The sequence below is a fragment of the Felis catus genome, chromosome C1 (genome assembly GCF_018350175.1).
Source record: "Felis catus isolate Fca126 chromosome C1, F.catus_Fca126_mat1.0, whole genome shotgun sequence".
In the NCBI taxonomy this organism is placed as follows: Eukaryota; Metazoa; Chordata; class Mammalia; order Carnivora; family Felidae; genus Felis; species Felis catus.
The window spans coordinates 187457876-187485082 of record NC_058375.1 but is presented as its reverse complement, the minus strand read 5'-3'; the positions used below and the strand labels follow the sequence as shown (position 1 = coordinate 187485082).

Here is a 27207-nt window from a genome sequence, read left to right as displayed (position 1 = left end):
GAACGACTTAGTAATAACTACATAGAAAACTGCACAAGGGAATGAAGATAAAAAAGCAAAACACATATTAACTCTAAGAAAATTAAGAAGTGATAGAGAAAAGGAAATATAATCATTGTAATTATATTGTTAAACCCTGAAAAATAGTTACATATACACAATAAACACTAAGTATTAGTCTAACAAAAAGTATGATCTATAATATATTGGAGGAATGAAGGGAAAAGAAATGTAAAATCTGTCGGGGAGGGTGTTGAGCTAATATTTTTCCTTTACAATAAGCAATTAATTGATAGTATCTAAAACTACAAAAAAATCACTTAATATAAGCATGTTACTTTGAAACATTATTTCATGACGAAAACCAGAGATATCCCTTTAAAAGCTTGAAAGGTGGCTTTTGAGGCTTTTAGGGGGTGGGTAGGGTAGTATTCTAAAATTAAACCCAGGATTTACTTTATAGAGGTATGACTGAATGACAACATGGAATGGAGAGACTAATGCCATTGAGAGAAGGGAACAAAGGGATACACTACATAGGGCCACAGGGGAAGTATCAAGATGGTCAGGAGACAGAAGACAGAAGTGAGGAGAGAGTGAAGGCTAAAACCTCCATTGGGATTTATTTGAGAAAGCAATGCAGGAGAGGGTTAAAAATTTAGGATTGGCTAGCATGAATAATTCCCATAGGCGTTTGGCTGTAGGGGTAGTCTTTAGTTGCTTGGTACCTGGGCCTGGGATGATTTAGGGCAGGGGAAATATTGCCTCCCTGTGAGAGTTAGATAAGGAGTAGTTAGGGCTAAATTTTGGGATTGGTTTGCAAATGAAAGATAGTCTTCTATCTAGCTAACCCCTTTTCTATCTCTAGGAATTGGTTAGCTCAGGGAGAGAACATCTGTCTCTGGCCAGCAAGCTTTTTAAGATGTCAAAACATCATAAAATAGAGGGAAAAAAAAAGATTAAACATGGGAGGAAAACAAAGTTCTTATTTGTTTCAACCATTGTAGAACTATTTGACTTTGAAACTATGTATCACATAACTGGGATAAAATAAAAGAATACATTTTCTACTTTAGGACTTGAATTTGCTAACGCTTACAAAATAGATCTAGTTAAAAATAGAAAAAGCAACAACAACAACAACAACAAAAGGAATAGTAAGTGGCTTTAATCTAGTTTTTAGGCTTTTTAAGGCTTTTTCTAAGGCTTTAATCTAAAAAGCTATTGAGTAAGTGATGTTAAAACTCATGTTAAAGAATAAATACTAGTGAATTTCTGACTTGGCCATGCTGGAGTAACTGATATCAGATGTACTCTTCTGCTCTAAACAGCTATACAATTGAGTAACTTATATGAAGGAACTATTTTCTGACATTTAACAAGGGAAATCGGAGAGCTGTAATCCTTAAGAGGAGGGAAGCAGAAGAAGTGAGCTCCACATTTACAACAGCTTTCTGTCTGGCAGTGAATCTGGCATAAGAAACTGAAACCCAGGGGTACTTGGGTGGTTTAGTGGGTTAAGCGGCTGACTTCAGCTCAGGTCATGATCTCATGGCTCCTTAGTTTGAGCTCTATGTCGTCCTCTGTGCTGACAGCTCAGAGTCTGGAGCCAGCCCTGGATTCTGTGTCTCCCCTTCTCTCTGCCCCTCCCCTGCTCATGTGCTTATTCTCTCTCTCTCCTTCAGAAAATACATTTAAAAAATTAAAAAAAAAAAAAAAAGGAAGTGAAACCAAAGAGTGAGTGATATTGCTTGGTGGAGGAAGCAGAGGCTGAGAGAGGAAACAGATGAGAATTTGGGGCTGCTAAGGTGGCTGGAATTTGTAAGGTGGGGCACTGGAGAGGATGGAGGAGCAGACAAGGAGCCCCAGAAATCTGTATAGTTATTCCATTCAGGTCCTTGGTTGGATCCTATGGTGTGCATATGCAAAGGGAGTTTCTAGGAGGAATTACAGAGAATAGATGCTGGGGAACTGAGAGCTGAATAGAGATTTCAGAAATCACAAATTCAGAGTTATTGGAGTTTTATGCAGCTAATGTGGAGAGATTTTGTTGAACATTACCAGTATTAATCTGAGATCACAGAAAGTCCAAGTGTTAGGAATAAGGATCATGTCTTAAAAGTAAGGGTTAAAACCCCGGTACCATGGACAAAGGCTGAGATAGGCCCATCACCGAACCAAGATGTCATAGAATCAAGATGATCTGCCAGCAATTAACTGCCTTCCAGAAAAAAAAAGTCAAAACTTAGTAAGGGAAGATATAAAAACCCAGAGTGTCTACTGCATAGCCATTATACAATAAAAAGATGCTGCTCATGAGGAAATAAAACCAACAATAGAGGTAAACCCACAGGTGACCCAAATGTTTGAATTAGGAGACAAGAACTTGATAGCATCTATCATAAATGTGTCAAACTGAAAAAGGAGGACCAAATGGATGATCACAATGGGAAATTTGAAGAAAATGGAAAATCTAAAAACCAAACATAATTCTAGATCTGAAAAATACAATATTGAAATGAATTCATTTGAAACATTCTGGACAGAGCAGAAGAAAGGATCTGTGAATTGAAAGATAAGTTAGTAGAAATCATTCAAATTGTAGTTCAGAGAGAAAAAAGACTAAAAAAACCCAGAAGAGACCAGTGGGCCATATCACTCAATTTACAGATGTTCAGTTACATCCCAGAAGGAAGATATTTATTAGGGTATTTAGTATTTTAGGTTTTTCTCTGCTAAACATTTTCTAGAAATAATGGAAGACATCAATCAGTAGATTCAAGAAATTCAGTGAAGCTCAAGAAAAAGAAGTACAAAAATGATCATACCTAAGTATATCATAATAAAACTGCCAAAAACCAAAAATAAAGAGAAAATCTTAAAGGTAGCCAGAGGGGAAGAACACAGCATGTTTAGATGAACAACCATAAGAGTAACAACAGACTTCTCATCAGAAACAATGGAGTTCAGGAGATAAAGCAATGCCATCTTTCCAGTGCTGAAAAAAAAAAAAAAATCAACCTAAATTTCTAAATCCAGTGAAAATATTCTTTAAAAAGATGGTGAAAGACAAAAGCTAAGAGAATGTGTATCTAAAAGACCTGAATTATAATAAACCTCAAAGGAAGCTTCAAGTTGGAGAGAAATGATCCTAGATAGAAGCCCAAGTGCATAGGAAGGAATGAAGAGCACTGGTAATGGTGAATATATGGGTAAAAATAAAAGACTATTAAAAAAGGAAAGACTTTTTAAAATGTTTTCCAAATTTTGAATTTTTACGTAAGGGCTAAATACATTTTTGGTTCTTCAAAATTCCATCAGTAAACAAATTTGCATATCATAATGTAATATGTATTGAATACCTCTATAAACCATTGAATAGGGCACCAGGTTGACTCAGTTGATTAAGCATCCAGCTTGATTTCAGCTCAGGTCATGATCTCACGGTTTGTGAGATCAAGCCCTACATCGGGTTCTGCATTGGCAGTGTAGAGCCTGCTTGGGATTCTCTCTCTCTCCCCTCTCTCTCTGCCCCTCCCCCACTTGCTCTCTCCCTCAAAATAAAATAAAATGTAAAAAAAAAAAAAACCATTGAGAACTGCTAGTGAATAATTAAAATTTTCTATCAAGACATAATCACATGATTTCACAGTAAATTACCTATGAATGTTGTATATTCATTCTGGTCCTGAATTAAAATATCTCATAATTTACAAATTCTTAAGATCTTGGTATTCTCTTTCTCAGAGAAGACTTTGTTGACGATTGCTCTATAGTAGGTCCTACAGTGATGCTCTATTACAGATAATGATGGTCACAGTGTAACCCTTACATTTATGTGTTGACCTCCTTTCTCAGTAGCCTGCAGGCTCCCCATGGTCAAGGGCTTTACCTTACTATGCTCTATTATATCTCTGGTGCCTAGAATTCATTAACATTTAACAAATACTTATTGAATTAAAATGTATTTTTTCCAGAAAGCCAACAATTTAATAAAGGAAACATTTTAATTAAAAAAATCGTTCTCTGAAAGACTACTAATTGTTTAAAACAAAATAATAATGATGAATGGTAAAATTTGTAGCATATGTAGAAGAAGAATATATGATAAGAGTAGCACAAAGAATGTGGAGAAGAGGGAATCCCTGTGCACTGTTGGCAGGAATGTAAATTGGTGTAGCCACTATGGAAAACAAGATGGAGGTTCCTCAAAAATTAAAAATAGAATTCCGATATGATCAAGCAATGCCACTTCTGGGTATATATCCAAAGAAAACAAAATCGCTATCTCAAAAAGACATCTGCACCTCCATGTTCATTGCAGCATTATTTATAGTAATCAAGACATGGAAACAATCTAATTGTCCGTGGGTGAATGGCTTAAAAAATTTGATACACACACACACACACACACACACACACACACACACACAGAGGAATATTATCCATCCATAAAAGGAGATCCTGCCAGTTGTAACAATATGGATGGACCTAGAGGGCATTATGCTAAGTGAAATGAGAGAGAAAGACAAGTATTGTATGATTTCACTTATGTGTGGAATCTAATAGCTCCAAAAAAACAACTTATAGTCACAGAGAACAGATTGGTGGTTGCCAGACGTGAGGTTTGGGGAGTAGGCAAAAGGGTGAAGGTGGTCAAAATGTACAAACTTCCAGTTATAAGTAAGTAATAGCATGGTGACTATAGTTAGTAATACTGTATTGTGTGTTTGACAGCGCTAAGAGAGTTGATCTTAAAAATTCATTACAAGGAAAAAGATTGTAACTTTGTGCTTATGAGCATTAACTAAATTTACTGTGATAATCATTTCACAATATATAAAAATATCATTATGCTGTACACCTAAAAGTAATGGAATATTGTATGCCAATTATATTTTTAAACAAATATTTTTTAAAAGTCCCTAGACTGGAAAATAATGAGATTTTTTTTTTCTAATTAACAAAAGAGTGTGTGAATCTTAAAGGTCACGTAATAGTGGTATTGTGTTACAGAGCTCAAGGTTGGGAGAGAATTCCAAGTTGAGAGGATGGTATACGTTTTATCAGTAAGTTAAGGAACAAAGACTGAAAAGGATGTTGGATATCTTTTGATATTGGGTTTTTGGATTACCTAGATTTGCTGGATTGCATATTGGATTACCTTTTATAATATTGTTTCAGTAGAGTGTTGAGGCTAAACTTTTGTGTAGAGTTAAAAAGAGAATGTAGGCAGTGCATATTTCAAAACACTGTAATTGATGTTACATATAAAAAAGATCTTGGTTTTTGTTGACATTAAGGTATATGTGACTGTGAGATTGAAAAGTTATAAAGCTAACAATATATGTAAACATCACTAGGTTGTACACAAAAGTACACAAAAGTATAGTTTATGGATGTATTTATTCAGAAATTATACCTGAAATTCAAACTGAAAATTTAACAATTCTTTTTATATGTGTTTTGTATCAAGATTCCCAGGCGTCAGGATGATGAACGGAATAATATTTACTTGGAACTGATGAAATATGACAATACAGAAAAATATCCTTTCTTGTTAGGGAGTGTTCAGGTACATCTTTATGAAGTAATTCAGGTATGTATCAAAGTTATTTTTTCACCTTGGTATCACATTGTCCAGTTGGTGTTTGTTATTATTTATCTGTATCTGATGAACTCCTTGTGGCTTATTATCTACCTTCAAACTCATGTGCTTAGGAAACAATATCTCCCTTGGGCTATATTTAAAAAAACAAAAGAGTTTGTAACAGCATAATATTTTTAAAAATTTATTATGTAGAAGGGCAGTGAAGACTAATGAGCATGTTTTATTTTTTTTTCTGGAATGTTTTTAAGCAGGACTCGAACCACAAACTCTCTTAGTTGACAGCGCAAATTTCAGTTCTTTATCCTTAGCTGGGCTGCTTGCTGTCTGCCCTGTGCATATGTTGTTTAGGGGTCCGCCAGAGTTTGGGACGGGATTTATACACAGGATTTCTGGTTTCTTCTCTCTTGCTTTCTCCTTTGTAGGAGTACCCTCTCACTTTCCAGCAGCCATGCTGCTCTGAACTTGAAGGAAGAGAACTAACTGATTAGTGAACAAATATAAGCAAACCTAAGGATTTTCAGAAATATTCCTTAGGACACAAAGCAAGGAAGCCTTCAAAGACTAATGGAGTTACATCAAAAGACATAGGAGCCAGATCCCAGGGACTTCTGTTGGCCAATTTCAGGATAATTTGAACATCCAAAAGACCATTACAAATTCTGAATGAGGAAAAATCCATAAATCTTGGTGATCTTAAAAAAAAGAATAGGGGAAGAAAAATGGAGTTTTAAAACTTTCAAACAGAAGAATGCCGATTAATAAGTGTAGGAAGAATGATAGAATTACAGATTGACCATTTCTGCAGTTCTTTTTTTTTAATGTTTATTTTTGAGAGAGAAAGAGGGAGGGTCAGAGAGAGAGGGAGACAAGGAATCTGAAGCAGGCTCCATGATCTGGGCTGTCAGCACAGAGCCCAATGCAGGGCCCAAACTCATGAACTGCAAGATCTCGAGCTGAGCCAAAGTCCGACGCTCAACTAACTGAGCCACCCAGGCACCCCTTGCAGTTCTTTATAATGAATGATGATTAGTTCAATCAAGACTTACCATTGCTACTAAAAACATTATTTAAGGGGTTATTGGGGAATAAAATATTTCCATGATGCCACCATTAACAGCCTACAGATTAATTGTTGCAAAGGGCAAAAGATGCCTCTACAATAGAGCAATGTTGTGGTTACTGCTTTAACCAAGAGCTTGAACTTAGTATAAGTAATTGTGGACAATTTAACATCATATGCTTCCTATGGTGGTACAATATGAAGTATACAGCATTACCTATGAATGGTTCTCATCAAAAATGTTTAACCCAAATTTAACAAAGCAGGGTCTAGATCTAACTTTTAGTTTATAGGAATTAGGAGATAGGGAAAAAATTAATACCATGTTGATATAAGATAAATACATAATGTGGACATACCAACTTAGATTCCTTAAAAAGTTAAGGTTATTAAAAAAAATAAAGATGGAGGTAACTGTTCTAGATTAGAAGACATACAGCTTTGATTGAATACAGGTTTGAAAAAGATAAGTTCTAAAAAAACCTTCTTGAGACAATTAGGAAAATTTTGAATTTATAGCACGTATTAGATAAAACCCTAAAATAACTGTTAATATTCTGAAATGTAATACTGATATTGTGGTTACATAGAAGATACACAAGGTGAAGATTTAACATTTTGGTATAAAGTGACATGATGGCTGCAGCTTACGAATGTGCATACACGCAGATAAAGCAAGCGTGGCAAAATGTTGAAACAGTTTTTAACAGTTGTTAAATGTTTGAACTTGTTTAATCTAGGTGTCGGGTGTGTCGATAACTTATTGCTGTAGTCTTTCAGATCTATATGTTTCAAAAGTTTCATAATGAGAATTTGGGGGAAATCAGCTTTTTCAGAATATTAACAGGCATCAGACAAAGGAGGAGAGCATACTGACTAATGAATAAGAGTAAGCAGTTGAAGATTCTCAGAAAATTAGGGGGGAAGGATCTTGGAAATGACTAAAATTTCCTCTACTATATAGCAAGTTATGCATCAGAAAAATGTATATTATTAGTCACATTTTGTTGAAGGGAGTAGGGCATTTGGACTATAGTTGTATGTGTAAACTCAGTATTTTTATGATGATAAAAATTTTTAGATGAAAAATATGACTCACCATCCCACAATTGTAATATAGCATTTCATTTCTCAGAATTTCATTCCACATCTTTTTAATAAACACAAACAGAAAAATAGAAAATATAAAAAGCACCAAATACAAATTATAGGACTGAAAAATACAATATCTAAAATCAGAAATTCATTTGATGGATTTAGCAGAATAGAGATGCCAAAGGAAAGACTATTCTTTTTCCTCTTAATTTCTTTTTTTTTTTAATTTTTTTTAACGTTTATTTATTTTTGAGACAGAGAGAGACAGAGCATGAACAGGGGAGGGGCAGAGAGAGGGAGACAGAGAATCTGAAACAGGCTCCAGGCTCTGAGCATTCAGCACAGAGCCCGACGCAGGGCTCGAACTCACGGACCGTGAGATCATGACCTGAGCCGAAGTCGGACGCTTAACCGACCGAGCCACCCAGGCGCCCCTCCTCCTAATTTCTTTAAGATATATTACTACTTAAAAATATAACCTTCATACCCCTTTGGGGAAGATACACAAATCTTGCTGTTTTATAGGTTCTATAACCTTGCCTTGTGTAGTTTATAATGTTTGTAAATGTAATGCATATGACAACTATAGCATAAAGGGTAGGTAAGGGGCGAGCTTTAAAGGACCTATAAAATTATGGGATTTGTGTATTTTTCCCAAAGTGGTACAAAGTAAATGTAATCCAGTTGAAGTTCCTATGCTGTCACCTGGTTCAATCTCCTGCCCTTCCCCCGCCCCCGAAATATAATAATTATCTTAAACTGCATTTATTCCTTTGTTTTTTTCCATAGTTTTACTACTTATATATAGTTGCAAACTAATATAATTTTTTTCTAAAATATTATGCTTCTAAGATCAATACAGGTAATCTCATTTGCTGGCGCTCATTATCTCTCTGCTATATACTGTTCCATGTGGAGCGTTTCTCATTTTATTTGTCTATAGATTTGTTGATGGGCATTTGAATTGTTTTCAGTTTTTACTATTCTCTCTGCTGCGATGAATTTTCTTGAACGTATCTTCCAATGCATATCTGAAAAAGTCTCTACATTATGATGAATTGCTCTCTATGAGTCTCTTTGATGCATTGCTACATCGTATGGTAAAGAGACCATTATTATTTAATGTACACAGTCATCAAGGAAAGCAATTTTGGTTATTTTTGGATTTCCCCAAAGAGCTGTATGATTTTAACTGTGGTGTGTTCAAGATATTCTGTTTCTGTATAATATCTGTCAGTATCCTTCTATAGGAACTTCTACCTTAATTAAGAATTGTGTCATTTTCCTTATTAGAATTTCTCAGTTACTCACTTTTGGTCAAAACTAAGATCCCAGAGGGGCGCCTGGGTGGCGCAGTCGGTTAAGCGTCCGATTCAGCCAGGTCACGATCTCACGGTCTGTGAGCTCGAGCCCCGCGTCGGGCTCTGGGCTGATGGCTCGGAGCCTGGAGCCTGTTTCCGATTCTGTGTCTCCCTCTCTCTCTGCCCCTCCCCCGTTCATGCTCTGTCTCTCTCTGTCCCAAAAATAAATAAAGTCGAAAAAAAAAAAAAAAATTAAAAAAAAAAAAAAACTAAGATCCCAGAAGTACAAAGCTGACCATAAGTACTTTGGGGGTTTTTGTTTTTAGTTTTTGTTTTGATACAGTTTTATTAGCTGGATGTTGTCTTGGGATGATGACTGTATAATAATATTTAAACATCTGCATATCAGACAATAGAGGAAAATAAGAACTATGCAACAATCACAAATGTAATAATAAATTTTTTGAATCCACTTTGTATCCAGCCCTATTGAAAGTAGGTCTAATGGGAGAGTAAGTCCCATGGATGAATTTGGCCCACCTTAAATAGACACGTAGCCTTTAAAAACAAAACAAAACAAAACAAAACTGTTCTTTTGAGATAATTGTAGATTCAGATGCAGTTGAAAGAAATAATAGAGATCCTTTGTATCCTTTACTCAGTTTCCTCTGATGGTAACATCTTTCAAAACTATGGCACAGTATCTCAACCATGATACAGAATGTTTCCACCTCTACCAGGATCCCTCATGTTGCCCTTTTATAGCTACATCTACTTCCCTCCTGCCCTACCCCCTCCTTAACCCTTGGCAACCAACCACTAATGTTTTCCTCCCTTATTTAATGCTCTCATTTCAAGGATATTACATAAATGGAATCACACAATATGTAACCTTTCATGGTGGGTTTTTTCACTCAGTGTAATTTTCTGGGAAGTCATCCAGGTTGTTCTGTGTTTCACTAGTTCATTCCTTTTCTGCTATTGAGTAACACTACAGGGTGTGAGTGTACCACATTTTTTTTAACAGTTTGCCCATTGGAGGACATCTGGGTTTCCAGTTCTGGGCTGTTCTGATTAAAGTTGTTATAAACATTCATGTATAGGTTTTTGCGCAAGTGCAAGTGTTCATTAATCAGATAAATTTCTGGTTTGTAAGATAGTTGCATGTAGAGTCATTAAAGAAACTGTCAAACTGTTTTCTGGAGTGGCTAGGCCTTTGTACATCTTCATCAGAAATGAATATGCAGTTTCTCAGCATCCTCATCAGCATTTGTATTGATGCCATTTTACAGTTTAGCCATTCTGATAGGTGTGTAGTAGTATCTCATTTTGGTATTAATTTGTAGTTCCCTAATAACCAATAATATTGAACATCTTTTCATGAAGGCCTCTTAATTTATTAATGATTCTACTTTTCCTGAAGTGTTTACCTGGGTATAACAGCATGTGTAGGCTACTGTGTAGATAGACTCTACCACACTGGAGAATAAAAGGTCAAGGAGAATATTATAATGTAGAATTATTCTAGTCAACAAATTTATGCTGGTTTATCTGATCTCTAAAGCTTGAGCTGTATCATTTGAGTCACATGCAGGGGTAAATTATAAACCATTTGTTTTAGTTCTAGAGCTGCTAGCTAGGGTAGAATTTGTCATGCAGACTGGTCAAATTTAGAACTTGGATGAATTGGGAAGACCTGATGACCAGACCCAAACTACAGATCATGTTTAGAAGCATGGAAGGGCCATTTTAGTGCAAAACAGTTATCCCACAGGTATACATGAAGAGGCCGCAAATGTATTGTTATGATTACCAGTTATTATCAATTACTTTCTGAATATAATTGGCCTTATTGCGGAGAACAAAGACCTTGAGTTGAATTTTAAAAGTCACATAATAGGTTCTACATAGCTTTGTAAAAAAATGATTGATCTGTAGCTTGTATCATGAATCTCTTGTTTCTTCTCATCCCTGATACATCTTGCATTCCTTTGAGGCTCTGGGAGAAAACAGAAACATCAGCTAATTGTTAAGGCCTAGGGTCCAGTTAAGGCATATAAACATATTGGAATTTATAATATTCCTGTATTGATTATAAAAGGAATGCAAGTAATAATTTTGGGATGAACTCTGGTACTACTTTTGACTATTGGTTTAGCTATATGATCCTTATCAGATAAGCCTAGGACTAGGTGATAAACAGAAAGATGGCTAGTACTGTAATTCTTTGAGAAAGTCAAGAGAGAATTTGAAGGTGTGAAATATTGTTAGACTAATGCCTTGTAAAGCATCATACCTTTGACTATCTATCTCTCTATACCCTTGAGTAGTTTAACATTGCCCCCACCTCCACCCCACCCTGCACTTTCCCAGACTGGGCCTAAGCCCAGTAACTTGCTTTGGGCAGAGCAAAACCAATTTCAGGACAGGTTGCCAAATAGCTCATTGCCGCACATTGAAACTCACCAGAGGAGCTGAGTGAAAGCAAGCCTAAAACTCAGTGGATTTGAGAAGCACATTCAAGATGAACATATTAATTGGCTCCAGTGAAGGCTTAATTGGCAGATCTCAGTGAGACCTAGAGGAAAAACTCAAAGATATCACCATAGTTGAAAATATGACTAAAAGTTTACTTTATATATGAGGGAGATGAATCACTCTGTAGGTCAAGTTCTTTCATCAAAAGCAGAGGCACAGTTTATAAAAGGGAAGAAAAAAGCAGTCTTGAAACAATACAGTATTTCCCCAGTCCCCACTTTGGGAAAAGGGATGCTATCAAGAGTAAGAAGCGATAAAGAGCAGATTGACAGGATCATTAAGGAAATCTATTTCAGTTATTTGCGAATTTTCTGAGAAATCTCGTGACTATATGAAGAACATATATGATATGCTAATTCTATGTGAAGTCGGCCATGTACCACCAGATGTTATTTCCTTCATTATAATGCTTCACCAGGAACTGAGAGGGCAGGAGTTAAATAGGTTCTGCAGATTGCTGGGTTTTACAGGTGGTGAGGATGTATGAACCAGGTGCTAAAGTTTTCACTAAATGAGAATTATGAGCAGAATGTCTGAAACACATGCCAGATAGCATGAAGCTTAAAAATGGAAAACTGCTTATATCTATGTGTAATAATATGATCTAGGAGCACTAGAAGGGGAATGTGGAGGACGCTGCTCCACCTCCTGGTCTTGAGGTATGTGGGCCTTCACTTGAGTCTATGAGGGAAACAGCATCCTTAGTGGTAAGCCAAGTCTTAGGTAAAATAAAGAGGAAATGTTTAGTGGAGCAGTTAAAGATGGGAGGTTGTTTGTTAACCCTGGGATGCTGGATTAAATGGGAGGACTGATAGCACGGCAGAGATGATGAGAGGTGGTGAACAAGGATACCCAAGGTTTACCTGGTTAAAAAAATGCCAACAGTCCTGACGATGAGAGAAGCAGCCCTATCATGAGTCAGCTTATCATGCAGATTTTTGTTAAACCCCACAAAGGAGTGCAGGCATGGTCCTTTAAGACTTGGAGAAAGGGGAACTATGACTAGCAGAAACATTTTTGTCTAAAACATAATGTAAATATTAACATTTACTTTTGGTACAACCTAGAATTTTTATTTTCTTCCAAATATTCATTATAATTGTATTTAGCTATTAAATTAACATGTGCATTAAAAATCACGATCTGATTTTCCAAAATTTACGAGTTTAGATTACATATGGATGATTATATGAGTGACTCTGTATTTGAGAATTTTATCATTTATTACTTTTTTCCAGAAAGGGTGCTTTATTGAAGAATTTCAAATGTTGAATAACAACATAGTAAGAACTTTACTGAAACTTCCAAAGCTTTGTGCACATACTTAACATTTTTTATAGCTTTGCTCTGATATAGTTTTAACCTCTGATAGTGTTTCCATTCTCTTTGTTACTCTACCAGTCACTATTTGAATTCATAGAAATTTATTAAATAGAAAGAACAATATTTGCTTACAAAATCTTCATCTCCACCTTTTTGTTTGTTTGTTTTAAATGCTGCTACCGTACTGCTAAATGGTGAACAAGAAAACTGAAATCATTGGATAAGAGAGTAAAATATCCTAGCTGCTTCTTTGACTATTCAGCTTTAATTGAGGAAATATTTTTCTCCTTGAGGAGTTTCTGAAGAGTTGTTTACAGTTCTCACTTGAATTTATTTTTAAGTGCTTAAAATTATTATTTTGATTAATTGATCTTCTATTCAAAGAGACTTTTGCCAATAGCTAAAACAGGGACAAGGAACATAAAGAAGAGAATGATGGACATTTGAGGTCATAACCTCTGATACCCTCCTTCATTTCACATTTGAACAAGCTGGGGTTCAGAGAGATGAAATCACTTGTCTGAATAAAATTTTTATCTGAAAATGGAAGTGGAGATAGGAGAAGTGTGAGTAAATACTTTAAAACCATATGCATGTATGTTCATATATGTATCAAGGTAATCCTATTAATTATAAATTGAAATTTTCTCTTTAACACTCATATAATATTCCTTAACATAATGTTTTTAACATTTCAGGAACTCCATAGATTCTTCTATTGGGGTTCCTTGGGTGAATTTTTTTGTTTTTTAATCAGGATGTATTAATGCTTTGGTTTTTTAAACATAAATTTGTGACGTAAAAATATTAGTTGGCTATCACTTTTTCATTAAAATATCTTTCTGATCAATAAAATATTTGCCACATGTTTAGTTTATCTGCAGGGTGGAGGTGGAATTTATGTTCTCCTATGGAAACTTTGGTTATGGATTTTCACATCAGGTTAGTTCCTCTCTTTTAAAAATTATTCTATAGCTCTTTAGTCAAATCTCTTCTGAGCCTCTATTCAGTTTGATAAATCCTTTAAAATACATATTCTTGTTAAAAAATGAAATAAATATTTTTAAAAGAATGCTGTTTTTCTCCGACCTAAGGATAAAGGAAACTACCATTTTTTATTTCCGTGTACATTTAAAAATAATCTTTATTCAAAACGCCTTTATCATAAAACTTTGCTCTTGTGTCTGTGTTGTCATTGGGTTAAAAACAATTATTTTAAGTATGTAAGAAGTGTAGATTTTTGTATCTAAAAATACTTATTAAAAATGGAGTCATTAATTATATTCACATAACATTTTTTACTCTGGTCACATATGTTCCTCCCCTCCCCCCCCCACAGTTATTTCAATATCTGGTGTTATTTGAGCCTTCCTTCATTTATCAAGAAAGTAGTAATTTCAAAGAAGTTAATCTTCCTAGCTTTGGCCTGCCCCCTTTAAATTCATTACATATATCCATGTTCCAGTGGAAACTTTTGTACATTAACCTGTGCCCTGTTCTTTTATTATGTCCTTAGGCTACATTTGTTTTGAAATAGCTCTTGATTATCACAACTTTGGGGCGTTTATAAATCCAGTGCCATCAGTGGTGCTGTTATATAGGGGATATGACCTGTATACTTTGTATATAATCTTTCATTTCTGTTTTTTGCTATTTTTTTATAGTCTTGGGTTTTTTTTTTTTTAATTAGGAATTGAGAGTAGGTACATTATTCTTATTAAATAAGTCTATTGCTGTATTATCCCTGGTAAAATGTTATTCTAAAATCTTGCCTATGGTATATCATAATAGTTTTTAATGCATTTTGAATCAGAAGTGATATACAGAAGAAAGCACTAGACACAATCTTTTTTTCATCTTTTTTCCTTCTTTCCTTTGATTTTTCTTTCTTTTCCTTATGCTTATTTATTTTCTTGTGAATTGGCCCTTATAGGGACTTCTGTTTAGTCCCTTTTGTAACAGTTTATAAGCACCAACTTCAGAGGTAGATCTTGTGTCTGGATATAAGTAAAACATGTGGCAATCACATTCGTAGGGGATACCCTCTTTTCAGATAAGACTAGGCAAGTATTGTTTTATGTAAGTGGGCTCTACCAAAAACATGGAACAGAGGTATTAGGTGAAAAAGAGTGGGAAATATAAAAGTTTTTGATTTTGGTGCTATGTTGGTGAACTTTTCAGTAATATAGTTCCCTACTCCCCTGTCTTGATAATGTAAAAAGAGCACTACACTGGGGGCAGATAAAGCTGCATTCAAAACCTGGCTATGATGTCTCTTGGGTAACCCTTGAACGAAGTAGTTCATCTTCAGCATTTTTTTTTGTAAAATAGGCACAGTTATCTACATCATAGGATTATTGAGAGGATAAAATAATATTAAAGATATAATGTTCTTGACAGATATTTAGTGCTCCATAAATATTAGTTCTTTTTTCCTCTTTTAATTCTATTTCTTTTTTAATGTATTTAAGGCTTATAGTCCTAGAGAATAGTAGTATTAGAGTGAACTGTAATTGTAACTAAGCAGTGTTAAAACACACTTACGATTTTCTTCAGTTAAAACCTCTTCAGAAAATTGTTGAGCCATCCATGTTTATGAATATTGCACCACCTCCAGAAAGAACAGACCCTGTGACGTAAGTGTTTGAACACTTATGTACATAATAAGATTATATGGCATTTAAAGCATTTAATCCATTTGATGGATCATTTTGGTGTCTTAAGACCTAGCCAGAATGGGCTAGACTCCAAGGTAAAGAGAATAGTGAATTGTTTTGCTTAATAAGATGGGAGAAAATTTGGGTTTCTGGGTATATTCCTGGAGAAATAAGATAAAGAGGAGAGGGTGCTTTATGGCTGATGGGGGGAGGAGGGAAGGTAGGGTTAGCTTGATAAGGAAAGTTAGTCAGTGAGATACCCTTTTGTAGAAGGAGGTGAGGGACTTGTAAGATCAAAGTGTCTAATAGTTCTCAGTTTTATGCTCTACAGTATAGTAGTGTTACCCCCACTTTGACATATTGCAGTTGTTACCTACAAATCTTCAGCAAAAAGTCCATGCTCAAAAAATGTTGTTAGCAAACCAAAATTAACTTAAAAAATGTCAACCAATCTTAAAATTGAAACAGTAAAAATAGATAAAAGAAAAATGAGCACCTGAGATAGAAATTTAATCCATAGTGCTATCGAAGAAAAAGAAATGGAGAAAATAGGAATGAGGGAATTAGGTATAGGATGAGAACTTATGTTCTGAAGTGCTTATTGTCCTGTAGTCTCACCAGCACTGGGTATTATCATTAAAAATAAATTTTGTCCACTTGATATTGGTCATTTGTTGAAATGGTAAAATTTGAATGTTTTATGTTTATTTTTTTTTTTATTTTTTTTATATGAAATTTATTGACAAATTAGTTTCCATACAACACCCAGTGCTCATCCCAAAAGGTGCCCTCCTCAATACCCATCACCCACCCTCTCCTCCCTCCCACCCCCCATCAACCCTCAGTTTGTTCTCAGTTTTTAAGAGTCTCTTATGCTTTGGCTCTCTCCCACTCTAGCCTGTTTTTTTTTTTCCTTCCCCTCCCCCATGGGTTCCTGTTAATTTCTCAGGGTCCACATAAGAGTGAAACCATATGGTATCTGTCTTTCTCTGTATGGCTTATTTCACTTAGCATCACACTCTCCAGTTCCATCCACGTTGCTACAAAAGGCCATATTTCATTTTTTCTCATTGCCACGTAATATTCCATTGTGTATATAAACCACAATTTCTTTATCCATTCATCAGTTGATGGACATTTAGGCTCTTTCCATCATTTGGCTATTGTTGAGAGTGCTGCTATGAACATTGGGGTACAAGTGGCCCTATGCATCAGTACTCCTGTATCCCTTGGATAAATTCCTAGCAGTGCTATTGCTGGGTCATAGGGTAGGTCTATTTTTAATTTTCGGAGGAACCTCCACACTGCTTTCCAGAGCGGCTGCACCAATTTGCATTCCCACCAACAGTGCAAGAGGGTTCCCGTTTCTCCACATCCTCTCCAGCATCTATAGTCTCCTGATTTGTTCATTTTGGCCACTCTGACTGGCGTGAGGTGATACCTGAGTGTGGTTTTGATTTGTATTTCCCTGATAAGGAGTGACGCTGAACATCTTTTCATGTGCCTGTTGGCCATCCGGATGTCTTCTTTAGAGAAGTGTCTATTCATGTTTTGTGCCCATTTCTTCACTGGGTTATTTGTTTTTCGGGTGTGGAGTTTGGTGAGCTCTTTATAGATTTTGGATACTAGCCCTTTGTCCGATATGTCATTTGAGAATATCTTTTCCCATTCCGTTGGTTGCCTTTTAGTTTTGTTGGTTGTTTCCTTTGCTGTGCAGAAGCTTTTTATCTTCATAAGGTCCCAGTAATTCACTTTTGCTTTTAATTCCCTTGCCTTTGGGGATGTGTCGAGTAAGAGATTGCTACGGCTGAGGTCAGAGAGGTCTTTTCCTGCTTTCTCCTCTAAGGTTTTGATGGTTTCCTGTCTCACATTTAGGTCCTTTATCCATTTTGAGTTTATTTTTGTGAATGGTGTGAGAAAGTGGTCTAGTTTCAACCTTCTGCATGTTGCTGTCCAGTTCTCCCAGCACCATTTGTTAAAGAGGCTGTCTTTTTTCCATTGTATGTTCTTTCCTGCTTTGTCAAAGATGAGTTGGCCATACGTTTGTGGGTCTAGTTCTGGGGTTTCTATTCTATTCCATTGGTCTATGTGTCTGTTTCTGTGCCAGAATGTTTTATGTTTATTGATCATTATTTCCTTTTCCACTCATTGATTCGATAAACATTCATTAAATGTCTGCTATATCCCCCAGGCATTGCAAATACTAAAATAAATGAGGCCTGGTCCCTGCCCTCATAGCTCATGGTTTAGTGCAAAGTTAACTTGTAAAAAGAAATTATTATAATACAAATGAGATAAGAATCCTCCTAGAGGTAAACATAAGGAACTATGGATGTGGGATAGTGGTGGAAGGAACAAAATTGGGTCATAGCAAATTTATTGATTTATGATAAGCAGAGATTCTGCATTTAATGTTGCAGATTAGGGTGTTAGAAAAGGCTCCATTTGGTTGTTTGGTTGCAGAAACATGAACCAAATGAAGCCCACTTGAGTGAATTAGAAATGCCAGACCTGACTTGGTTTAATTAGAGGAAGGTATTCAAGGGCATAGAAAGATGGTGATATTGGCATGGATTTGTCTTTAAGACCTACTCACTCACCCAGGGAGGGTCCAGAAGATATACCTTTCACATGACAGAAGTAAATTTGTGAGGGGACCTCCACCCTTGAAGAACTCTGTGATTGCTTTTCTTTGTGCGCCAGACCTCACAGTGGGAGCTGCAGTCACTGAACTGGGAAAACCTGAATGCAATGGGAATAACTGGATTCCAGGATAGCAGGGGCCAAGTGATGGCACTCAACCACCAATGACAAGACACGTTACCGTAATAGACAGTAGAGTCAAAGCAGCGATCAGAATAGTTTGACTCACATGGACCTTTGGCATTGGCTAATTAATCATGGTGTTCCTAGAAATAACATATATAGGAAGCCTACTAAATTCTTTCTTAATCTGTATAACAGAAAAGTTCTAGGTCAAGTGAACAAAACTCTGACCTGAGTGATAAAAAGAGTCATAGCTCCTCAATCGTTTTCCAGATTTGAGCCAGTTTGCAGACCCAGAAACCTTCAAATGAAGGGGACACTTTCTCCCCTTAAGGAGAGATGCTAGTATGCTGATAAAAATTTGTAATGTTAATCTTTCTCCCAGCTTTCCCAAAAGGGAAGGAGAGCCTTTTACCAGGGTTAATTGTACATTAGGGAAAAGGAAATAATCAGACCTTTCAGGGACTACTACTAGACTTTTCAAAGACTACTGGACACTACTGGCTCTGAAATGACACTAATTCCTGAAGACTCAAAACATCACTGTTGTCCACCAGAGTAGGGACTTAGGGAAGTCAGGTGATAAATGGAGTTTTAAACCCATCCTGTGGTTATTTCCCTAATTCCAGATTGTCTAATTGGCACCAACACACTTAGCTGTAGGTGAATCACTACATTGATTGCCTGACCTATGGACCTAGGGATTTTAGGATGGGAAAAGCTAAATGGAAGCCACTAGAGAGCTACCTCTACCTAGGAAAACACTAAGCCAAAAAGCAATACCACATTCATGGAGGGATTCAGAGATTAGTGCCATTATCAAGGACTCAAAGATATAAAAGTGGTGATTCCCATCTCATCCCCATTTAGCTCACTTATTTTGGCCTGTGCATAGAATAGATCTTGGAGAGTGACAGTAGATTGTTGTAAGCTTAACCAGGTAGTGATTCCGATTGCAGCTGCTGTACCAGGTGTGGTTTCATTTCTTGGACAGGTTAACACATCCCTTGGTACCTAGTATGCAACTAGTGATCTGGCAAATGCTATTTTCCTAGTATAAAGACCATAAAAAGCAGTTTGCTTTCTTTCAGCTGGCAAGGTCAGCAATATACTTTCACTGTCTTACCTCAGGTATATCAACTTCTCCAGCCCTATGTCATTAAATATGTTCACAGGAATCTTGATTGCCTTTCCCTTATATAAAACATTATACAGGTTCATTACAATGATGCCCTTTAAGCTGATTGGATCTAGTGAACAGAAAGTAGCAACTAATCTAACTTACTTAGGTAAGACATTTGCATGTCAGAGGTTGTAGGAAGAATTCTGACAAAAATTCAGGGGTCTTCTACCTCATTGAAATTTTGAGGAGCCAGTGGTATGGGACTTGTCGAGATAATCTTGCTAAGGTGAAAGATAAGTTGTTGTAACTGGCCCTTCCTATAACTAAAACAGAGGCACAACACTGGTGGTTTTTTGGATTTTGGAGACAACTTATTCCTCATTTGGGTGTGCTACTCTGGCCCATCTAACAAGTGACTGGAAAAAAATATATATATATATATATCTTCTTTCCCCTCCTCATATCTTACCATCATGTAACATAAGCTATATTGACTTTATATTATAATTGACTTTATATTGTATTTAAGTATTGTTAAACTTGCATCACACTATTTAAGTTTCAGGGTATTAAGAAGAGTAAACATCACTCAAAGACTTTTATTCTTTTCTGGGGAAGAGGCTAGTGAGTTTTTGGTTGTATGCAGGATAGTTGTGTCATGTTATTGTTCTCATTTGGAGATCAAATATGTTTTAAAGAGATGCTTCTGGGTGTCAGGTTGACAAGTGGTGGGTGGACTTGTGATGATTAATTTTATGTGTCAACTTGACCAGGCCATAAAATAGAGATTTAGATCTAGAGGTTGGGAGAGAGGTCTGGGATTAAACACCTTCCTTCCTTCCTTCCTTCCTTCCTTCCTTCCTTCCTTCCTTTCTTTCTTTCTTTCTATGTTTGTTTATTTTTGAGAGAAAGACAAAGCACAAACAGGGGAGGGACAGAGAGAGGGAGACAGAGTCTGAACCAGGCTCCAAGCTGTCAGCACATAGCCCTATGCGGGGCTCGAACCCATGGACCATGAGATCATGACCTGAGCCAAAGTCAGACGCTCAACCAACTGAGCCACCCAGGCACCTCTGGGCTTAAACACTTTCTACTCCTCATTAGAACTTCAGGTCCTTATCTCCTTTCCCATCCCTGCTGCCCATCTTTGTAGTAAGAGTGCTCAAGAGAGCACTTCTGTCAGGATCTCTGATCTTTTTCTTTTTTCCTAGCTCTACCCTCTGATGGTTCAAGGTAGACAGGTGAGATTGCAATGTAGAATTGATAGCTACCACTGATTTTAGAAGTGTCGTTTGTGTAATTTCAATATTTAACATTATAACCATTTTTGCAGAAATGTAATTACACCACAGCCAATAGAATATCCAGCATTCCTATCCCCAGACCTGAATGTTACTGTTGGGATGCCAACTGCAATGCCCCAATCCAACCAGCCATCTGTAGTGCGACTTGAAAAACTTCAGCAACAACCTCGGGAAAGGTAAAAAAAAAAAAAAAGTCTTCATCTCATTTGTGTGTTATTTGTACATTAATTTTTTCTTTTGAGACATGAGCTTTAGATATTTGTTTAGAAAAGTCAATGAAATGACAGGAAAAGAGGTGATAACTTATTTATAAGGGAGAAAGTATAATACTTGCTCTACTCTTGACTCAACAATGTATTCTATAGGTCTCTTGTGCTTTTTTCTGTATTTCCCATCCTTTTTTCTCTATGCTTCAGTGTAAATAATTTCTCCCATCGTATCTTACAGTTCACTGGTTCTTTTTTCTTTGTTTCTAATCTGTTGTTAAACCAATTGAATTCTTTTGCGTGTGTATGGGTTTTTTTTTTAAGTTTATTTATTTTGAGAGAGAGGAGAGAGAGAGAAAGAGTGAGCTGAGGAGGAGTAGAGAGAAGGAAAGAGAGAGAAAACCAAGAAGCTCCACACTGTCAAGTGCAGAGCCTGATGTGGGGTTCAAACTCACAAACCATAAAATCATGACCTGAACTGAAATCTGGAGTCAGACACTTAACCGACTGATCCACCCAGATACCCCAAACGAATTGAATTCTTAATTTCAGTTATTTTATTGAAGTTATTTTTCCTTTATTTTATAGTTTCCACTTCTCTACCAAAATCCCCTGACTTCTCTTTGAATTCTTTGAACATATTAGTCATTGCTATTTTTTTAAGTTTATTTATTTATTGGGATACCTGAGTGGCTCAGTTGGTTAAGCGTCCAACTTCAGCTCAGATCATGATCTCAACATTCGTCAGTTCGACCCCATGTCAGGCTCTGTGCTGTGCTCCAGCTCAGAGCCTGGAGCCCACTTCAGATTCCACATCTCCTTCTCTCTCTGCCCCTCCTCCGCTTGCACTCTGTGCCTCTCTCAAAAATAAAAACATTGCTGATCAAAAAGGATTTAAATAATATAACAGAAAGTGAATTTAGAATAATAGTCATAAAATTAATCGCTGGGCTTGAAAACAGTATACAGGACAGCAGAGAATCTCTTGCTACAGAGATCAAGGGACTAAGGAACAGTCACGAGGAGCTGAAAAACGCTTTAAACGAAATGCATAACAAAATGGAAACCACCACAGCTCGGCTTGAAGAGGCAGAGGAGAGAATAGGTGAACTAGAGGATAAAGTTATGGAAAAAGAGGAAGCTGAGAAAAAGAGAGATAAAAAAATCCAGGAGTATGAGGGGAAAATTAGAGAACTAAGTGATACACTAAAAAGAAATAATATACGCATAATTGGTATCCCAGAGGAGGAAGAGAGAGGGAAAGGTGCTGAAGGGGTACTTGAAGAAATCATAGCTGAGAACTTCCCTGAACTGGGGAAGGAAAAAGGCATTGAAATCCAAGAGGCACAGAGAACTCCCTTCAGACGTAACTTGAATCGATCTTCTGCACGACATATCATAGTGAAACTGGCAAAATACAAGGATAAAGAGAAAATTCTGAAAGCAGCAAGGGGTAAACATGCCCTCACATATAAAGGGAGACCTATAAGACTCGTGACTGATCTCTCTTTTGAAACTTGGCAGGCCAGAAAGAATTGGCACGAGATTTTCAGGGTGCTAGACAGAAAAAATATGCAGCCGAGAATCCTTTACCCAGCAAGTCTGTCATTTAGAATAGAAGGAGAGATAAAGGTTTTCCCAAACAAACAAAAACTGAAGGAATTTGTCACCACTAAACCAGCCCTACAAGAGATCCTAAGGGGGACCCTGTGAGGAGACAAAGTCCCAGAGACATCACTACAAGCATAAAACATACAGACATCACAATGACTCTCAACCTGTATCTTTCTATAATAACACTGAATGTAAATGGATTAAATGCACCAACCAAAAGACATAGGGTATCAGAATGGATAAAAAAACAAGACCCATCTATTTGCTGTCTACAAGAGACTCATTTTAGACCTGAGGACACCTTTAGATTGAGAGTGAGGGGATGGAGAACTATTTATCATGCGACTGGAAGCCAAAAGAAAGCTGGAGTAGCCATACTTATATCAGACAAACTAGACTTTAAATTAAAGGCCGTAACAAGAGATGAAGAAGGACATTATATAATAGTTACAGGGTCTATCCATCAGGAAGAGCTAACAATTATAAATGTCTATGCGCCGAATACCGGAGCCCCCAAATATATAAAACAATTACTCATAAACATAAGCAACCTTATTGATAAGAATGTGGTAATTGCAGGGGACTTTAACACCCCACTCACAGAAATGGACAGATCATCTAGACACACGGTCAATAAAGAAACAAGGGCCCTGAATGAGACATTGGATCAGATGGACTTGACAGATATATTTAGAACGCTGCATCCCAAAGCAACAGAATATACTTTCTTCTCGAGTGCACATGGAACATTCTCCAAGATAGATCATATACTGGGTCACAAAACAGCCCTTCATAAGTTTACAAGAATTGAAATTATACCATGCATACTTTCAGACCACAATGCTATGAAGCTTGAAATCAACCACAGGAAAAAGTCTGGAAAACCTCCAAAGGCATGGAGGTTAAAGAACACCCTACTAACGAATGAGTGGGTCAACCAGGCAATTAGAGAAGAAATTAAAAAATATATGGAAACAAACGAAAATGAAAATACAACAATCCAAACACTTTGGGACGCAGCGAAGGCAGTCCTGAGAGGAAAATACATTGCAATCCAGGCCTATCTCAAGAAACAAGAAAAATCCCAAATACAAAATCTAACAGCACACCTAAAGGAACTAGAAGCAGAACAGCAAAGGCAGCCTAAACCCAGCAGAAGAAGAGAAATAATAAAGATCAGAGCAGAAATAAACAATATAGAATCTAAAAAAACTGTAGAGCAGATCAACGAAACCAAGAGTTGGTTTTTTGAAAAAATAAACAAAATTGACAAACCTCTAGCCAGGCTTCTCAAAAAGAAAAGGGAAATGACCCAAATAGATAAAATCATGAATGAAAATGGAATTATTACAACCAATCCCTCAGAGATACAAACAATTATCAGGGAATACTATGAAAAATTATATGCCAACAAATTGGACAACCTGGAAGAAATGGACAAATTCCTGAACACCCACACTCTTCCAAAACTCAATCAGGAGGAAATAGAAAGCTTGAACAGACCCATAACCAGCGAAGAAATTGAATCGGTTATCAAAAATCTCCCAACAAATAAGAGTCCAGGACCAGATGGCTTCCCAGGGGAGTTCTACCAGACGTTTAAAGCAGAGATAATACCTATCCTTCTCAAGCTATTCCAAGAAATAGAAAGGGAAGGAAAACTTCCAGACTCATTCTATGAAGCCGGTATTACTTTGATTCCTAAACCAGACAGAGACCCAGTCAAAAAAGAGAACTACAGGCCAATATCCCTGATGAATACGGATGCAAAAATTCTCAATAAGATACTAGCAAATCGAATTCAACGGCATATAAAAAGAATTATTCACCATGATCAAGTGGGATTCATTCCTGGGATGCAGGGCTGGTTCAACATCCGCAAATCAATCAATGTGATACATCACATCAACAAAAAAAAAGAGAAGAACCATATGATCCTGTCAATCGATGCAGAAAAGGCCTTTGACAAAATCCAGCACCCTTTCTTAATAAAAACCCTTGAGAAAGTCGGGATAGAAGGAACATACTTAAAGATCATAAAAGCCATTTATGAAAAGCCCACAGCTAACATCATCCTCAACGGGGAAAAACTGAGAGCTTTTTCCCTGAGATCAGGAACACGACAAGGATGCCCACTCTCACCGCTGCTGTTTAACATAGTGCTGGAAGTTCTAGCATCAGCAATCAGACAACAAAAGGAAATCAAAGGCATCAAAATTGGCAAAGACGAAGTCAAGCTTTCGCTTTTTGCAGATGACATGATATTATACATGGAAAATCCGATAGACTCCACCAAAAGTCTACTAGAACTGATACATGAATTCAGCAAAGTTGCAGGATACAAAATCAATGTACAGAAATCAGTTGCATTCTTATACACTAACAATGAAGCAACAGAAAGACAAATAAAGAAACTGATCCCATTCACAATTGCACCAAGAAGCATAAAATACCTAGGAATAAATCTAACCAAAGATGTAAAGGATCTGTATGCTGAAAACTATAGAAAGCTTATGAAGGAAATTGAAGAAGATTTAAAGAAATGGAAAGACATTCCCTGCTCATGGATTGGAAAAATAAATATTGTCAAAATGTCAATACTACCCAAAGCTATCTACACATTCAATGCAATCCCAATAAAAATTGCACCAGCATTCTTCTCGAAACTAGAACAAGCAATCCTAAAATTCATATGGAACCACAAAAGGCCCCGAATAGCCAAAGGAATTTTGAAGAAGAAGACCAAAGCAGGAGGCATCACAATCCCAGACTTTAGCCTCTACTACAAAGCTGTCATCATCAAGACAGCATGGTATTGGCACAGAAACAGACACATAGACCAATGGAATAGAATAGAAACCCCAGAACTAGACCCACAAACGTATGGCCAACTCATCTTTGACAAAGCAGGAAAGAACATCCAATGGAAAAAAGACAGCCTCTTTAACAAATGGTGCTGGGAGAACTGGACAGCAACATGCAGAAGGTTGAAACTAGACCACTTTCTCACACCATTCACAAAAATAAACTCCAAATGGATAAAGGACCTAAATGTGAGACAGGAAACCATCAAAACCTTAGAGGAGAAAGCAGGAAAAGACCTCTCTGACCTCAGCCGTAGCAATCTCTTACTCGACACATCCCCAAAGGCAAGGGAATTAAAAGCAAAAGTGAATTACTGGGACCTTATGAAGATAAAAAGCTTCTGCACAGCAAAGGAAACAACCAACAAAACCAAAAGGCAACCAACGGAATGGGAAAAGATATTCTCAAATGACATATCGGACAAAGGGCTAGTATCCAAAATCTATAAAGAGCTCACCAAACTCCACACCCGAAAAACAAATAACCCAGTGAAGAAATGGGCAGAAAACATGAATAGACACTTCTCTAAAGAAGACATCCGGATGGCCAACAGGCACATGAAAAGATGTTCAGCGTCGCTCCTTATCAGGGAAATACAAATCAAAACCACACTCAGGTATCACCTCACGCCAGTCAGAGTGGCCAAAATGAACAAATCAGGAGACTATAGATGCTGGAGAGGATGTGGAGAAACGGGAACCCTCTTGCACTGTTGGTGGGAATGCAAATTGGTGCAGCCGCTCTGGAAAGCAGTGTGGAGGTTCCTCCGAAAATTAAAAATAGACCTACCCTATGACCCAGCAATAGCACTGCTAGGAATTTATCCAAGGGATACAGGAGTACTGATGCATAGGGCCACTTGTACCCCAATGTTCATAGCAGCACTCTCAACAATAGCCAAATTATGGAAAGAGCCTAAATGTCCATCAGTTGATGAATGGATAAAAAATTGTGGTTTATATACACAATGGAATATTACGTGGCAATGAGAAAAAATGAAATATGGCCTTTTGTAGCAACGTGGATGGAACTGGAGAGTGTGATGCTAAGTGAAATAAGCCATACAGAGAAAGACAGATACCATATGGTTTCACTCTTATGTGGACCCTGAGAAATTAACAGGAACCCATGGGGGAGGGGAAGGAAAAAAAAAAAAAAAACAGGTTAGAGTGGGAGAGAGCCAAAGCATAAGAGACTCTTAAAAACTGAGAACAAACTGAGGGTTGATGGGGGGTGGGAGGGAGGAGAGGGTGGGTGATGGGTAATGAGGAGGGCACCTTTTGGGATGAGCACTGGGTGTTGTATGGAAACTAATTTGTCAATAAATTTCATATAAAAAAAAAAAATAAAAACATTAAAAAAATTTTTTAGGTTTATTTATTTTGAGAGAGAGAGCAAGAGAGAATGCATACACATGAGCGGGGAAGGGACAGAGAGGGAGGGAGAGAGAGACTACAAAGCAGGCTCCACACCGTCAGCATAGAGCCTGACATGGGGCTTGGTCTCACAAACTATGAGGTCATGACCTGAGCCGAGATCAAGATTTGGCTGCTTCACTGATTGAGCCACCCAGGCACCCCAACCATTGCTATTTTAAAGTTCATCTGTGGTAACTTTATTATCTGGATCTCCTGTAGGTCTGTTTCTATTGGGTTTTTTCCCCTCATAATTTTCAGTCAAGCCTTACATTCTCATATACCTAGCTATTTTTATTGAGTGCCAAACATTGTATCTGTAGAACTAA

At 36.9% G+C, this 27207-nt stretch overlaps 1 protein-coding gene across 12 annotated transcripts in view; it reads left to right on the top strand.

Moving 5' to 3' along the window:
- Positions 1–27207, top strand: part of C2CD6 (C2 calcium dependent domain containing 6) — a 178648-nt gene that overhangs the window by 50057 nt on the left and 101384 nt on the right. For 9 of the 12 annotated variants that reach the window (XM_023259603.2, XM_019838477.3, XM_023259608.2 and 6 more), the window contains 5 exons: positions 5477–5599; positions 12844–12888; positions 13802–13870; positions 15485–15564; positions 20808–20954. In XM_023259603.2, coding sequence (XP_023115371.2) covers positions 5477–5599; positions 12844–12888; positions 13802–13870; positions 15485–15564; positions 20808–20954 — 464 coding nt within the window. The remainder of the gene's footprint in view (positions 1–5476; positions 5600–12843; positions 12889–13801; positions 13871–15484; positions 15565–20807; positions 20955–27207) is intronic. The other 3 variants (XM_045034280.1, XM_023259602.2, XM_045034282.1) reach the window with 1 other exon arrangement.